Genomic DNA, 15257 nt, shown 5'->3' with positions numbered 1-15257 from the left:
CTAGTCTTAAGTGGTAAGCCATTATGTTCGAGAATCACTGGTATGATTTGATTTGGTTGAATGGAACCCAGTGTGGGGACTCTGCATTGCGACAGAAACATGTTAATGTAAACATGTATGATGACTGACTGCACTGGGAGTTTGGTTTCCCCAACATGAAAAGACAAATCATTAGGTGAGCCGTGATGTGCAGGACTGTACTGCGCCTACACAAACACACACGCACGCACACACGCACGCACACACTGCCTCCTCCCCTCAGTGTTTTATCCTCATACTGAGTGATTCAGGGCATTTGTTTTCTTACTGCTGCATCCCTAAACTGTGAGAATATCCATTTAAATGCAGACCACAGGAGGTTCAAAGGGAAGTGAAGGAGGAATATAAAAAAAACCCCCAAAAAACACAAAGTTTTCAATTTCAAACCACCACACCACCTCAAGTTGCTGTGTGGGCTTGGGCTGACATGTGAGGGCCCAGTTTGAAACCCACAGTTCATGTCAGGGGTCAAATCCCCCAGTGCAACTCATAGTACGCCTCCTGTGGCGACTGATAATGTCACTGCAGGACAGACGCCTGCAGGACACATGCACAGCATGGCCACAACACATTCACTTCATCTTCTTAAAGATCCAGAAACTATTGTAGTGTAAACTCATAAAGACACAAAAAGTAAAACACAAACATATATAGTTTTGTACGCAAAAAGCCCCAGTGTGTGTCAGTCTCTGTTAAAGTTATTGGGTGAGGGTAGGGGGAGAGAGAGGGGAGATGAAGAGAGAGAAAAAAGGCTTTACAAAGAGACTATTCCTCGGTGCTCTGCATCAAGCTATAGCTTTACTTGTGTGGGCTGAGCAGAGAGAGAAAAAGCAAAAGAAAAAAAAGAAAAGAAAAGAAAAAAAAGACAGAGCATGCAGTGGAGGGATGGAGGCATTTCAAAAAGAAAATGTATGAGCAAGCAAGAGAGGCAGACCCACAGAGCTTTTAGATCAGCCACATTATTAAAACTAGTTGGTTTAGATGTATGGAACCTGCTCATTCATACTGTACAGACTGGCGCAGTATTTCAGCCATCACGTTGCCAACCTGTTCTAGCTCCATGTTGGAGAAATCTATGGAAATACTGATAGACCTGCATGTTCGTGATCGATATCTCATTAGGCACAATTGGGAAGATGGATGCAGCTTCCCTCTGACTGCTAACTGTGGCTGTGGCTGATGAGTCGGCCATTAGACACACAGTCTGACATCCACAATGGGCTGAAGCAGCCATTTTCATTGCTAGGCTAATTGTTGTTGCCACTGGTACATTAGAGGAGATTTTATGGTCGGTGTTCGACATCATCCATAGCACAGAGTCGAATGTGAATGGTTTAAAGGAACATGCTGTAATCTTAAAAATAGGACTTTTTTGGGATTTTTGGAGACAAGTAGAAGCAACATAAATGACCATTTCTTAAATTCCCACCTCCTTCATCTTAAAACCCTGGGTCACATTCCAAAATGAGACTCCTCTGTTAAAGAACTGGCCGTGTCCCAGAACCTGCCTCTTCCTGTCGACACAGTGCGCCCATATCATGAGCTCAAACCAGGATGCCGAACAAATCATTTGACAGCGTTTAAGCTGGTAACACCAATTTGCGAACAGTGGACAGCAGTGCCAGTCAGGCTGCCATGTGGGCTGTTACTGAAACAGATCTGAGCAGTTCAGCCACATGGAGACTGACAGTACAATACAACACAGTATCACAGTGTAGTAGTGATATGTTATTCTGCTCAGAGCAGCCCTGAAATGCTGACTCACTCTCTTTGCCTGGGCCTACTACACCAGTAGCCCTGAGCTGTCATCCACACAACAAACTATAGCGCTGATTTCGACACGCTAAACAGAATTTCTCGTGTACATATTACATAACTAAGAGCCATCGTCGTTTGCTGCTTCAGTGAAATTATAAAAGGTATAATAAATAACGCCGCTCAGAGGAAAGTCGCTATGCTGGTTAACTGCTGACCCTGGCACCGGATCACTCATCCAATCTCAACTCTTGGACAGAAGTCAGACTTTGTGACTAATCCTGACAAATCTCAACCAAAACCGCCAGTACTCTCCTGGAATGTGGGAGCGAGCCGCGGGGATAGAGGGAGAACAGAGCGATGTGGGGACATTTTGAGATGGAAAAGCCTCTTTTGGGCATGATTAGAGAGCTAATCTAACAACGATGAGTTGCAGGCTACGGGGGAGAGAGAGGGAGAGAGAGAGAGAGAGAGAGAGAGAGAGAGAGAGAGAGAGAGAGAGAGAGAGAAAGAGAGAGTGAGGGAGAGAGAGAGAGAAAGCATCACCATAACACCATGTTTTTGGATTGTGGTCAGACGAAAGCTGAACGACCCATTCACAGGACTGCGACTGAAGAGCGCTCGAGATGATGAGCTCCCTTTGAGCTGCAATCAAAATGCTGCTCGGTTTTGTGGGCCGACGAGTGTGTGCGGCATCAAACACTCTCTCTCTCTCCCTCTCTCTCTCTCATTCTCTTTCCCTCATTCTTATCCCCTCTCTCTCTCTCTATCTTTTTTTCTCCCCCTCTTCTCATTCTTCATGCATTCAGTAGCTGCCTAGCAGCTGCTGGTAATTAAAGGACTTTAGAGTCTCACAACACACTGAATCAGAGGAAGAAGAAAGAGAGTGGAAAGACAGGGGAGACAAGAGATGCTACTCCTGGCCAGCTCACCACCTCACTGCCTGTCTCACATTCTCTCCTTCTCCTCATCATCGCAAGGCAAGCTAATGCCCCTCTATGTTGCTAATTAGCCACCTTAGGGAGCTGCACTTCAGTGAGCATACACGCACAAACATAAAGAAAAAAAAAGGGGGGGGGGGGGGCACAACATTTGTACGAGAAAAAAAAAATTAAAAGAAGATGGATATTGTAGATGGCAGCTGTATACTAAAGGAGGGGAGGGGTTGATCAAAGTGAGGGGTGTTTATATGTGGCAAGCCAACCATCTCTGGAGTGTGGAGGAGCTGATTCCAGAGGGGAGAGCGTCTAAATGGGAGACGGCGCAGTGGTGAGCCGCGACGGGCTGAGAGGAGATGAGTGGCATAGCTTAGATGCTAGCTTTGCTGTGAGAGGAGTGAGGGAGGCGCACACAAACATGGGGAAAGAGGGGGGGGGGGGGGGGGGTAATTTTATAAAGTCAACAATGGCTTAGGGATGGATGATGGAGAAGTGGGGAAATGGAGGGAAAAGGGGTTGCAGAGGGAAGCGGTAGTAGTGGTGATCGCAGCTGCGGCTGGCACCACGGCTGGCAAGGAATTACATTTTGGGTGGGTGTGCGAGATGAGGGTGAGCTCTTCAGCAGAAGGGTGCAGCTGCTTTTCTCCAGCAGTGTTTGACAGATACTTCCTTCTACTCTTGGTTATATTGTGCGCTCATGCTGTCTCCATGATAACTAAACCCACGTCAGGTTTATTAGCCGTTATTAGTCGATCTAATTTTACTTTGCTGTGTCATAAATTATGTTTCCATTAAAATCCTGAACACATTTCTGAACTCGTGGGTAAATAAGAGCATGTTTCCATCAGCTATCTTGTAAGCAGCTCAAGACAATTTAACGAGATTACATAATTAATTGAGCACCTGTAATTCTTCACATTCAATTGCTGCTTCCCAAATAAGATGGCATTTGGTTTTTTTAATGAATGAGTTTGTCTATTTTTAGGGGGAGGACATGCAAAATAGGTCACTGTCTGGTTTTGAACAAGAGATATTGAAGGTTTTATGCATTATTTTGGGCAATTTTTCTGATGGAAAATGTTATTGTGAGTGGCAGCATGAGTGGCAGCATGGCATGACTGCTTTGTCTACAGTAGAAGAAGCTCAATCAGGCTCTGCGATGTGAAGGTGTATTACAAAAAAATCACTTTCTGACAGTCCTTTCTTTTCGATACGCCAACTTTTCCACCTCAGCCAAATGTTTGTTTTTTTAAAAAATTTTAATTCTGGCATATCCACTGTGTTTATTAGCCACAAACTAGTCTACAGCATTTTACAGGAGTAGCAGCAAGAGGAGATAACTATCAGTCCAGTAGTAACTCAGCCAGAGCTGACAGGGGTCCTGCCACACTCATCGCAGGGTTAAGACAGAGAAAGGGGGGATTAGGACTAGGGACAGGTGGCACGAGCGGTCTGCGGTGTTGGGAGAACAGATGGCTGATCTGACGTGAATCGGGGTGCTGACCTTTTCTCCCCACACAACAGTACAGCGGTTCACACAAATGTTTGTGCATGTACACAAAAATTGAACCCACGCGCACACACTGACACACACACACACGCACACAGACATACCCACTTTCAGACGCAGGCATTTAGACACCAAAACAGCTGTTTCCTCCTCACAGCTGCTTTTCGCCATAACAACTTTCAAGACCCATTCACCTTTTAGCATCAGGCCTCTTACATGCTATGGATTGGAATTCCTTGCAACGTTCATTATTCCATTCCCTACCACACCTACACAAAAGCGTATGATTAACAGCCTAGCACGCAGGCTAATGTTGTGGTAAATGATCCCTGTGTGAAGGCACGCAGACTGCAGAGAACACAGAGCTTTAGCCGGCCCCTCCCGCACCTCCTCGGGCGCATGTTGAATTACCTTGTCGCTAGGCAATTATTTGTCCTGTCCCAGCTTTGGAGTGATGTAAATTACTTTAAGTGCACTTTGCAGGGGCCGCCATCATGATAATGATGATTGCGGCAGTGCTCTGATACACACAAATATTCAGCTATACCTTTAAAGCGAGGGTCTGCATTTAAAGAGGGGGACGTAAGTGGGGAATTCAAGACGTAGCAGCCAAGAAAAAGCTGCGACCGATGAGAGAATATGTGTGTGTGCTTGAGAAACAAAAGATTGAGAGATGGAGACGGATCAGAATGTTTTAGCATTGTTGTATTCATCCTCTGTCCCCAGTATACCCTCGCCAACATTTCACTGAACTACCGTCACTTCAGTTCCATTTACAGATGAATTCAGCGATGAATAACTCATACTCAAATATATAATAAATATACATATTTTTTCAAGCACTTTCATATTTTTCTGTCTGTTTTTTTTCATACTGTCCATAGTTGCTGTTAGTTCTGCTGCAGTAACTATTCCTCTCCAGCAGGTGTCACTCATGGCTTCTATGCTTATTCTTATGGCTGCTGTTGTTACAGTAGGATGTAAATATCCCCTACCTTGCTCAGAACACACACAAGAATTAAATCATTAGACCAGTGGTTCTCAAAGTGGGGTCCGGGGACCTCCAGGGGTCCCTGAGAGGGTTCCTGGGGGTCTCCAGCAAAAGGGGGAATCATTTATTTTCACTACAATTCAATCCATTAGTAACACAATGGTGGAGCGTATGACTATTTTGGCCATGTGTTTCAAACACGTTGTGTAATAAAACATCTAAAAGCCAAAATCTTATCAGATGGGGGAACCCTTGGACGAAAATCTTATCAAATGAGAGTCCATGGTCTAATTTGTGTCAGTATAGGGGTCCTTGATTTAAAAAAGTACTAGAACCACTGTTTTAGACCATATTCATTAAACACATAAATGCCAAAGCATGTAAGACACTTTTATTTTAGGACTGCTGGTTAAATAATGAGTCTCTTAGGTCTGCTCTTGTCTGTCCTTTCAGATCCCACTAAGTCCTACGGTCTCATTTCCTGTTAAGATCAGCCGTGTCAGAGGAGCAGGGCAGCCGTCGCTATGACTGCAGCAAGTAGCTTTGAACCAGCTCTGCACCTCTGAGGTAATACCATCCATTTACAGTCAGACACTGTCTCCTCTCTTCAAACTCGTATTAAAGCTTTGAGATAAACATTAGGAAAAAATAAAAGCCCTGTCTGCCTTTGTGAGGTGAAATTGAGGGATAATTTTTTAGATTTTTATCATTTGTCTGATAAAAATCTGTCTGTAAAATATCTGTAAAGTGGCTGGATGATGATGAGGGATGAGGGATACTCACATGTTATGCAGGACACACCAGCCGCAGTGTGGGTCCCCAGAGCTCAGACACTCTCCGCAGGTCCCGTACTGCTCGCATGACTCGATGGGAACTTGGGTGACCTAGAAGCACATTAACAAGGGTCAGGGTCACAGCGTAGCCTGACAAACATCACAAGACGCATAACATGAAGCCTCTGGGTATGTATGTGTTTGTGTGTAGTGCACTAGAGGCAAGCTCACTCAGTCACACAGCAACAGGTGATTGATCAAGTATTAAATATATTAAAGAAAATCAACGAATTTAGATACGATGCCTCTATGTTATGAAATCGTTGACCTGATGGACAGAACGATGTGCCTCATACTGTTTGGGTGCAACTATACTACCCCCTGTATGTTGACGTGTGAGATGTCAACTGCACAGGCAACTGTTGCCTTCATCTTAAGCCAAAGAAACAGTAGTGAGCAGCTGGGATCAGTTGGCCAGTAAGAGCAGTTTCTCTGCCATCAATGGGCTTTTGTCTGTTGTAGCAGGGCATCTGTTCACCAAGGTAGAGCCTGTACAAACACACCTGTACACGGAGGAGTAGTGACAGCTGTTTTTCTCAGAAGCATGTGCAAAGTCCAGCTTCATTGCAAAAGTGAGAAATGAGTCAGGTAGGAAAGTCAGTATAAAGAATGACAGGGCAGTTTTTTGATCAGTTTCAACTTTATTCCAAAAGGGTAGCTGAAGTAGGAACTATAAAAAATTAGGCGTAACTCTCTGTGTCACCTTTTTTCCCCCAAGCTCACGTAAAGATCAACGTCACTAATCCATAATTTATCAAAGTTTTAAAAAAGTTAAATAGATATCTGAGGCATGATTGCGAAACCCGAAAGTTATAGATCATAAGTGTAAGTTGTTTTTAAAAATGTGAATGAATGGAGAGCAAAACATGTTGAAAGTGTCAACAGCGAAGAATTTGAATAAGCACTTCCAATGCAAAGCAAACACACTCCACACCCACGAATCCACACTAATCCACACAGGGCCGGTCGAAACTACAGTCATTTGAATAAAGAGCAAACACCCTTGTGCTTATGTGCTTATGCGATTCGCATTAAAACGTACACAGGGTGAAGAATTTACATGTGTGGACACAACACACCAGCAAAGCACAAGATTTAAAACACACACACAAACACATTTCCTCCTGGACAACTACTGAGTCTGCTGGGCCTGGGATCAGCTGCTACATAAAGTGCACTTCTGTCAGCTTGTATATGTATAAGAGACTGTGTGTGTGTGTATGTGTGTGTGTGTGTGTGTGTGTGTGTGTGTGTATATCTAGCTGTGTCTCTGTCCGTGTCTGTCTGTCTGCCAGGCAAGGTTCTGCTCAGCCACATGGCCCTCAGTCTGTTTGTGTCTGTGCGATCAGGAGGTCAGCGTGCATTCGTGCATGTGTGTGTATGTTTGTGTTTCTTTAAGCGTCCCACGGGGCGGCCTCCGCTCACACCTGCATCTCACTGTGTCAGTGGGAGTAAACGTACACACACTGACACAAAATGTAGCGCAAACATCATCGCCGCGCAGCAGACGAACAGAGGCGCATGAAAAGCGTAGGCTGGGGAAAAAAAAAAAAAAGTGAATCTCAAGAGTCTGACATGGATTCATTTTCAGTCCTGTCTGTCTTTCAATTTCCTGGCAATTGCCTTGTTGTATAATGACAGCAGACTCTGACAGTGTGTTCCCCGTTCGGCTTCAAACCTCAGGCTCAGATCAATGCCTAATAAGTGGCTCCCCTGCAAAATGTGGGGGAGTGAATGAAGGGTGCAAATAACACCTTTTAAGTGTTTTTCGAACCCTGTGCAAATCACCCACAACTGGGTGATATTAATTGCCGTTAGCACCACGGGGCTGGAATTAACTGTCAGACAGGAAGAGATAACAGCTGGGTGTCCATCAGTGGCTTTTCTTTATTACAATGCATCAAATATTTAAAAAAAAAACAAAAAACAAAAGAAAAACAGAAAAAAAACAGCTGACAGCACAATTTGTAACATGTGCCTGCTATTGCGTGGCCTATGAAAAGCTGTAGTGGGAAAACCTGTCAGCTGTTGCGTTTCAGCCTATATATTTTTTCTTTGTTTTGTCTTTGGCTACTCAAAAGCTCAATAACCCTCCACCTGTCTGCCTGGTCCTAAACCCTGCGGCAACAGAAAGATGGGCCCAGGGGACAAAGAGAGCCATTGACACGGTGGGACGTTGATAGTCCCTGCACTGTGTGGCAGCTCTGCCATGGACACTCCTGTTAGATTAACCCCCTGTCACCTCAACAAACTCTACTCATGTGTCTGTGTGTGTGTGTGTGTGTGTGTGTGCTTGCCTAGCTTCGGGACAAACAGGTGGCATGCTGTAATGAGCTGCAGACGGGGTCACATCAGCAGCAGAAGCCACAACCGATGACAAACAAGCCCACCAGGAACGAGACTTGGCTGAGGAAGCAGCAACTCTCAAGTCTGCGTATGTATGTCAAAGTCTCTGAACCCCCCCCCCCAAAAAAAAAAAAAGGAAAACAAAAAAAAAGCCTTCAGATCCTTCACAAAACATGTGCTTGTGGAGGCTGGTGAAACTTTAGAGTATAACTTTCACAGAGGCCCAGCGCCATGAAAGGGTTACAGTGTGGAGACAGCTGTCAGCGGGTGGGGGGAAAGTCAGGGAGGAGTGGGTGTCCCTTATGGAGCGGTGTCTAAAGACAGACATACACAGACTGCTGTCAGGTGATATAGACTGAAACACCAAAAAAAAAAGGTAAGGCAGGGGGTAATATGGAAGAAGAAGAGTGAGGTAAACAGGAAAACAAAAACCTGAGGACTGAAAAGGTGCAGAATAAGAGAGAAAGTGTGCTTATGTGCACTGTATGTACTGCGTGTGTGTGTGTGTGTGTGTGTATGTGTGTGTGTGTGTGTGTGTGTGACTGTATTGATGTGTGGACCAACATGGGCCAGTAGTGGAGATGAGGAGGGACAGTGTTGGGGAGTGGGAGGGGTGTGGGGTGGGGTGGGAGGGGGGTCACAGCAGCTGTTGCCCAGCACACGCTACAGTCACTCAACACAGCAGGGCAGCACAATGAAGCCCCTTCTCCTACTGTGTGTGCATGTGCGTGTGTGTATGTGCGCGCGTGGGTGTGTGTTTGTACGCACACATGCACGGCGCCATAACGGATGTCCAGATTGTTGTTCCTGTGTTTTCAGGGTAGACAAAGACGCGCTGCGTGTGCTCTGATATCGCCTCCAACTTTCTCTGCGCTCTTCCTCTCCCTCTCTCTGTTTCCCAAGAACACGTTCACAGCCACAGCTGACCCGAGGTAGACTCAGCATTGTCACTGAGAAGCACCACGCTCTGGCAAATGAATGCTAATAAAATTCCAGCTTAAGATGACCTTAGCAGGGGGTTATTCAACCGGAGAGGCTACAGTGGAGCCGCATACTGCAGCAACCTGGGTGACTGACTGACAGCCGAGGGTTAAAACAACAGCTTCCTCGCTTTCAAAGGCTCATGCTGAATAGGCTTCAGCTTCCATTATTATTATTATTGCCAAGCTTTCACTAATGCAGCGGTGTCGTGTCTGTTACTGAAACCTATAGCTAGAGATTTGGTCTCTAGTGTTAGTGCTCTGCCTTAATACATCAACAGGCTTTTATGCACAAATACAAACATTCTTATCAACCTAAAGTAAATCACAGAATTAAAGAACAGCTGCGACCTAACGCATTTGTGGGTAATTAAGTCTTCTAAACCTGGCATCTTTTGCTCCCATTTCTTTCATTGTGTAACTTCTATGAATAATTAAAGGTCCCATTATGTATAAACTGAGATTTCCATGTGTTGTTTGACCATAAAGCAGGTCCAGGTTCTAAATTTATACTGTGAAAGTATCAAAGCACTCAGTCCACACAGAAATGCACACAGCCTGTATTCAGAAACTGAGCTTTTAAATGAGCCGTCGGGACTTCTGTAATTTTGTGATGTCACAACAAAGCAGTCATGCCCCAAGCCCAGCCCACCCGCACCCACCATCCAGGCTTGAAGGATTTAGTTTCTTTGGAGTGTTTACCTGAAATCTGCTATATTTTCAGCCAATCAGAAGAGAGGCTCAGAACTCTAGTGTTAAATATGTGACCTTTAATTTAGCTTCGTTTTGTTGCAGTTGTTTCTCAAGAAAATAAAAAGCAGACAGGTGACAGTACTGTACATTGCATAATGAACGTGTTGATGCCTTCCTAGCATTTAAAGAAAAAAGGCCAGAGGATAAAATTTCCATCGCACATATTTTCCACTTTTATTTTCCGACCACCTGTTAAAACAGTCTGCTCTTCATTTTTAATATCATTTTGAACAGAGAGGAGCATAACAGAGGGCAGAGGCGTTTGGCTCTGGCACCCAAGAGATACTGACAATGTATGTGCATTAGAGAACAGCGGGAATGCTTTCATCTGGTCCTGCATCTCCGTGGCCGAAATTAAATGGTAGCTCCATTTCAGCTCCTCCCGCCCTGAGACCCAGCCAAACTCGCTTCACCTCTGTGATGGATGGGGGCAGAGTAGGAAGAGAAGACAGAAAAGAAAGATTGGAGGGAAAAAAAGGGATAAAGGAAGACAGAGCAGAGTGGAAACGGCCCATTGCTCTGTGCTGTGATGAGACCTAGTGTCTGTGGTGCCAGATGTGCCTCGCCATGCTGAGCGAGAGGGAAAGCAGCAGAAAGAGAAAAATCCCACCGTCACCAGTAATGCACAGGAAGCTGTATTTTGCAAGCTGTTGCCAGGGCAACAGGCCTGGCACTGACCTCAGGAACACCCCCACATCCACCACCACCACCACAATTACCACTACTCCTTCCAACCTTCAGCAGCAGCACAAAGTAAACAGCTGGCACCTCTGGGACTTCCTGCCACCTACACCTCCTTTTCAACATGTATATATACACACACACACACACACACACACACACACACACACACACACACACACAAACACACACACAAACACACATATAGTGGCGGCTCCCCTACACCCTATCCATTTTTAATGAGAATTAGCCAGGCTACCACGTCACTGGAATGAGGCACATCGATCATGAACACAATACCCATTCCAGCAGAGAGAGAGAGGGAGCGGGAAACCAGGGGAGGGGTGTATCTGTGTGTGTTTGAGCAGACCTAATGACAAAGGCACAAAAGCAGAGCAAATACTTGCTGCTGAATGAATGAAAACCAATGAGATCTACAGGCCCCTGAGTCCCTCAGTCCCACAGTGACCCTGCGGCCAGTTTTTCCTGCGTCCGGGATAACTATGCTCTCTCCTCCTCCTCCTTCTTCTTCTTGTCTACTTTTTGCTCAACTCACAAAATCCTTCCACCGTACTCCAAAAACAAATCTGCTCTATAGTAGTCGCATCCAGTTTGTTGACATCCACCCACAGTAATGAAAACATTGACAAATGGACTGTGTTGAAATCCAGTACCCTCTTTCCCCTCTTTGCTTAACTTGTTTTTCAGGAAATTTGATGACTGAAATTGAGCACAAATTCCCTCCATTTGTCAACAGAATGCTGTTATACAGTTCAAGATAGTACATCGACTTCATAGGTCAAAGGTCAGATTGTCTACAATTAGACTGGGCTTAGATTCTACACACAACAGATGCCCCTGCAAGCCTATTACAGATGTTCTGGACATGCCTGAGGCCACACCAGTTCAGGCAGCCAATGTTTAATACTTTCTCTAAAACACTAAAAGAGCCATTGGATCCATCCCCTCTAATTGCTTTATTTGGTGTTGCACCTCAGGGTGTGCATATAAACAGTCACAAGTGCAACATGTTTGCCTTCTGCACTTTGTTGGCCAGGCCGCTCATACTGTTCAGATGGAACGACCCTCTCTCCCCCCTTATGTATTCTCATTGGCTCAAAGAGGTTACGCTAGAGAAGATAAAATGCCCTCTTCAAGGGTCTGCTCTGCAGTTCTAAGGAATTTGAGAGAGAGTGCAACCCTGTAATATTTATGTTTCTCCTCTTTTGGTAGTTGTTGGAAATGGCTAACTTTTTATTCAGTGGTGCTGGAGGTCCTGCTGGTGGATGGGTGGGCACTTGTTGTCAGACTGGACACATTGTTCTGTTTGTATTTTTGTAGACTGTGAAAATACTCAATAAATGGACCTTGATCAAAAAAAAAAAAAAAATTCCCTCCCTAGGTGTTTTTTTCTGCAGTGTGAGACTCGGGTCAGCTGGTGGCTCAACCAAATCATCAATACCCATCCTGAGCCTGGCTGGCCCTGAGCAGAGAGGTGAGAGGTTCTGTTGAAGTGTTGTGTCTAGTCCAAGGATAATCAGGCCTCGAGACTCGCGCCAATTACACCCAGCTTGATTAAGGACAGAACACGAGGTTGTTGGGGTGGGGTGGGATGGGGGTGGGGGTGGGTGTGTGTGTATGTGTGTCTGTGTGTGTTCTGCTGATCCCTCGGAGGCCTTGGATTGACTGTGCAAAGACACCACAGCAGCTGCAGGAGCTTTGATGACGGCTTGAAAAAAAACCCACATAGCAGGAACAAATGTGTAAAAATAATTCATTACAGCCACATGTGCGCATAATGACTGCACATAAAAATCCTCCTCATCTTGTACATAAAAAAAACTGCAACCTTTATCCCCTGGAGGCGTACAGTTGCCATCAGCTGCTCACTTCCACACTGAGAGGATTTGCTTTTTAGAGTCTTGTTTTTGTTGCTGCTCTTGTTACAGATGTCAGAGGGCTCCCTGACAAGTTGTTAGGGAGAAACAAGTTTTGTGTAGAAATCCACAATATTGATTTTCTTCTACTGTGTAACATTTATTAAAGGAATGTCTATAGCGCTAATGCAGGATAGGTTAGGAATAAATGGAAGTTAGGGAGAATTAAGTGGGAGATACAGCACCATTGTGTGGCAGTGCTTTTTTGCTGAAGGTCAGACCCTTTTATACTGTGTGTGTGTGTGTGTGTGCGTGCATGTGTATTTTTTTTAGAATAACTGATTTTAAAGTAGAAGAGATAGCATTCAGAGTAGATATTACTCATTGATTTTAAGAGGCTGAACCTGTGAGGGAGAAAATGCTGAGGCGAAATGAAATGATACAGTTTGCCTCATCTACAAACAGCCATCTCCCGCACTCCAGAAATGATTTGGTGTGAAAATGGGAGCTTTTTAACCTTTATTGTCACGGCCAGCTCTCTCGGCCCAATCTTTTCCTTATTTCTCTCTGTCTACTCACCCACTCAAAGAGAAAATGCACACGCAGACACATGTACAAAACACACACACATTCATTTTCTTTATTGGATTTGGTCTGGGGCGCCTACATTTTGGTCAATTGAAAACGTCAAGACACAGTGAAGCACCACAAGGCTGATTTAAAGGAAATGAAAGGGGGTGGGGGGGTGATCAGAAGGAGGCATGATAGTAGACTACAGTGGATATCTAGCCATCGCGGTTTGATTAAGCAAAGCTGTTGTTTCTAAATGCCCAAGACAAACAGCATCAGTAGACCTCCAACACCCCCTCCTCCTCCTCCACCCATTATTCAGGCTTTAGCCAGCCCCCCCCCCCCCCCCCCCCCATCCCCTAAGTCCTGGGCAGGCCTGGTCCCTGGCAGCTCATCAGAAGTAACAGACTGGTAGGAGACAAACTGCCAGGGCAGGAAAGAAGGGGAGGAACAGGTCAGGCGTGCGCCTCCTGACCGCAGTTTGAACCCTGAAGCTGAGCGGGCCATTATGTGTTAACGCTGACCCAGGAACGATAACTATGTATTTAAGGTGGAAATAATACAGTTCAATGTTTTCTCCCTGACATCACTTGTGATGAACAGTCATTGTTGTGGGGACTGTGGTGGAATTCATGCGGTCAAGACTTTGGCCTCTTTTTCTGTGGATTGGCGCTTTAGGCGGCGGCTGCAGTGGCTGCGGCGGCGCTCGTGTGTTGAGTGCTGGTGCTAGTGGCTCTTTGTTGCTCAGGCTAACTTCCCAGTTTTCCTTCTGCTTATTTCATGTGACATGGTGCCGCTGGTGCAGTAATTATCGATTTCATTCATATTACATCATGGGGGACTGTTACATACCATACCATTTCTGGAGGGATGTTGCTTTTACCCTCAGCTCCACACCTCCATTATTCAATCCATCACAAAGATCTGTCAATAAAGCCTGAAATATTCATTCTTCATCCCTCTACACATGAATTTAGGCATCAGTTGCGAGATATATCGCAGGATTTTGGACACTATTACACTACCTGGACACCAGTTTTACACCAGTGCTGCACTGTTTAGTTCATCTCAGATTCTTAAGGAGTTGTACTTTATTTAAAGATGAATTTTAGGACCTTTAAACAATTCATTGGTCCTCACATACACATACACACACACACACACACACACACTTGCACCAACACAGTATTGAATTTTGGCACGTATACCCTGGACTGATGGCCAACTGTATGGATTAGAGACAAAGTGGGGCAGTGGGCAATAAGGAGGGTGGAAAAGGGAGATGGGACTGTCTCCTAATCTCTGTTTGTGTGTGCGTGTGTGTGTTTGTGTGGTTAGATATTACAGACCAGTGGACTTGGAGGGAGGCGTCACTGGGGGGGGGCAGTGAGGCAGCGAAGGGAGTGCGACCATAGAAATAATGGAGTGAGGGAATCGACCAGTGAGGGGGATGAAAAAATCCAACCAGTCAATACAGAGAGGAGCGTATCAATTATGTATGGCTTCAATCCTCTTTTTGGGCAAGGAGAGGAGGGGAACAGGTTAGACCGAGAAGTGGGTGTGTTTGTGTGTGTTTTGCTTGTGTGTGTTTGTGAAGCCCTTGGCCAGCTTTAAAATGCCTCAAAACATTGTTCAATGACTTACATAAAAAAAACAACAAAAATAAACAAAAGGAGGGCGAGACATCTGAATTTCAGCTACTTCTCGCCGCCCTTTTTTCTTTCTCGGCTCATGACTGCATATTTCCCTCCTCATTTCTAGTCTTAATGGAATGCTGTGGCAGCCAGTAACCTTAGGAGAACACCTACACGGAAAAACACATTAATTTTCTTACTGTATGCATAACTTAACAGCTTCACTTAATAGCACAATGTCAAGCACGGCTAATGATACCTCCACAGCCTGTACTCCTTTTCCACGTCCCATGTGTGCACCCTCTTATACAAAGGTAAAGATGTTAAGATAGATACTGGTGATATGATCT

At 45.1% G+C, this 15257-nt stretch overlaps 1 protein-coding gene across 1 annotated transcript in view; it reads right to left on the bottom strand.

The window, feature by feature from the left end:
* plxna2 (plexin A2) overlaps positions 1-15257 on the bottom strand; it is a 180517-nt gene that overhangs the window by 76257 nt on the left and 89003 nt on the right. Inside the window, exon 5 of the mRNA XM_056384398.1 lies at positions 6017-6117. Within this exon, the coding sequence (XP_056240373.1) occupies positions 6017-6117 (101 nt within the window). The remainder of the gene's footprint in view (positions 1-6016; positions 6118-15257) is intronic.

This window comes from Seriola aureovittata, chromosome 9 (genome assembly GCF_021018895.1).
Source record: "Seriola aureovittata isolate HTS-2021-v1 ecotype China chromosome 9, ASM2101889v1, whole genome shotgun sequence".
NCBI lineage: Eukaryota > Metazoa > Chordata > Actinopteri > Carangiformes > Carangidae > Seriola > Seriola aureovittata.
This window is presented reverse-complemented; position numbering and strand designations above follow the sequence as displayed.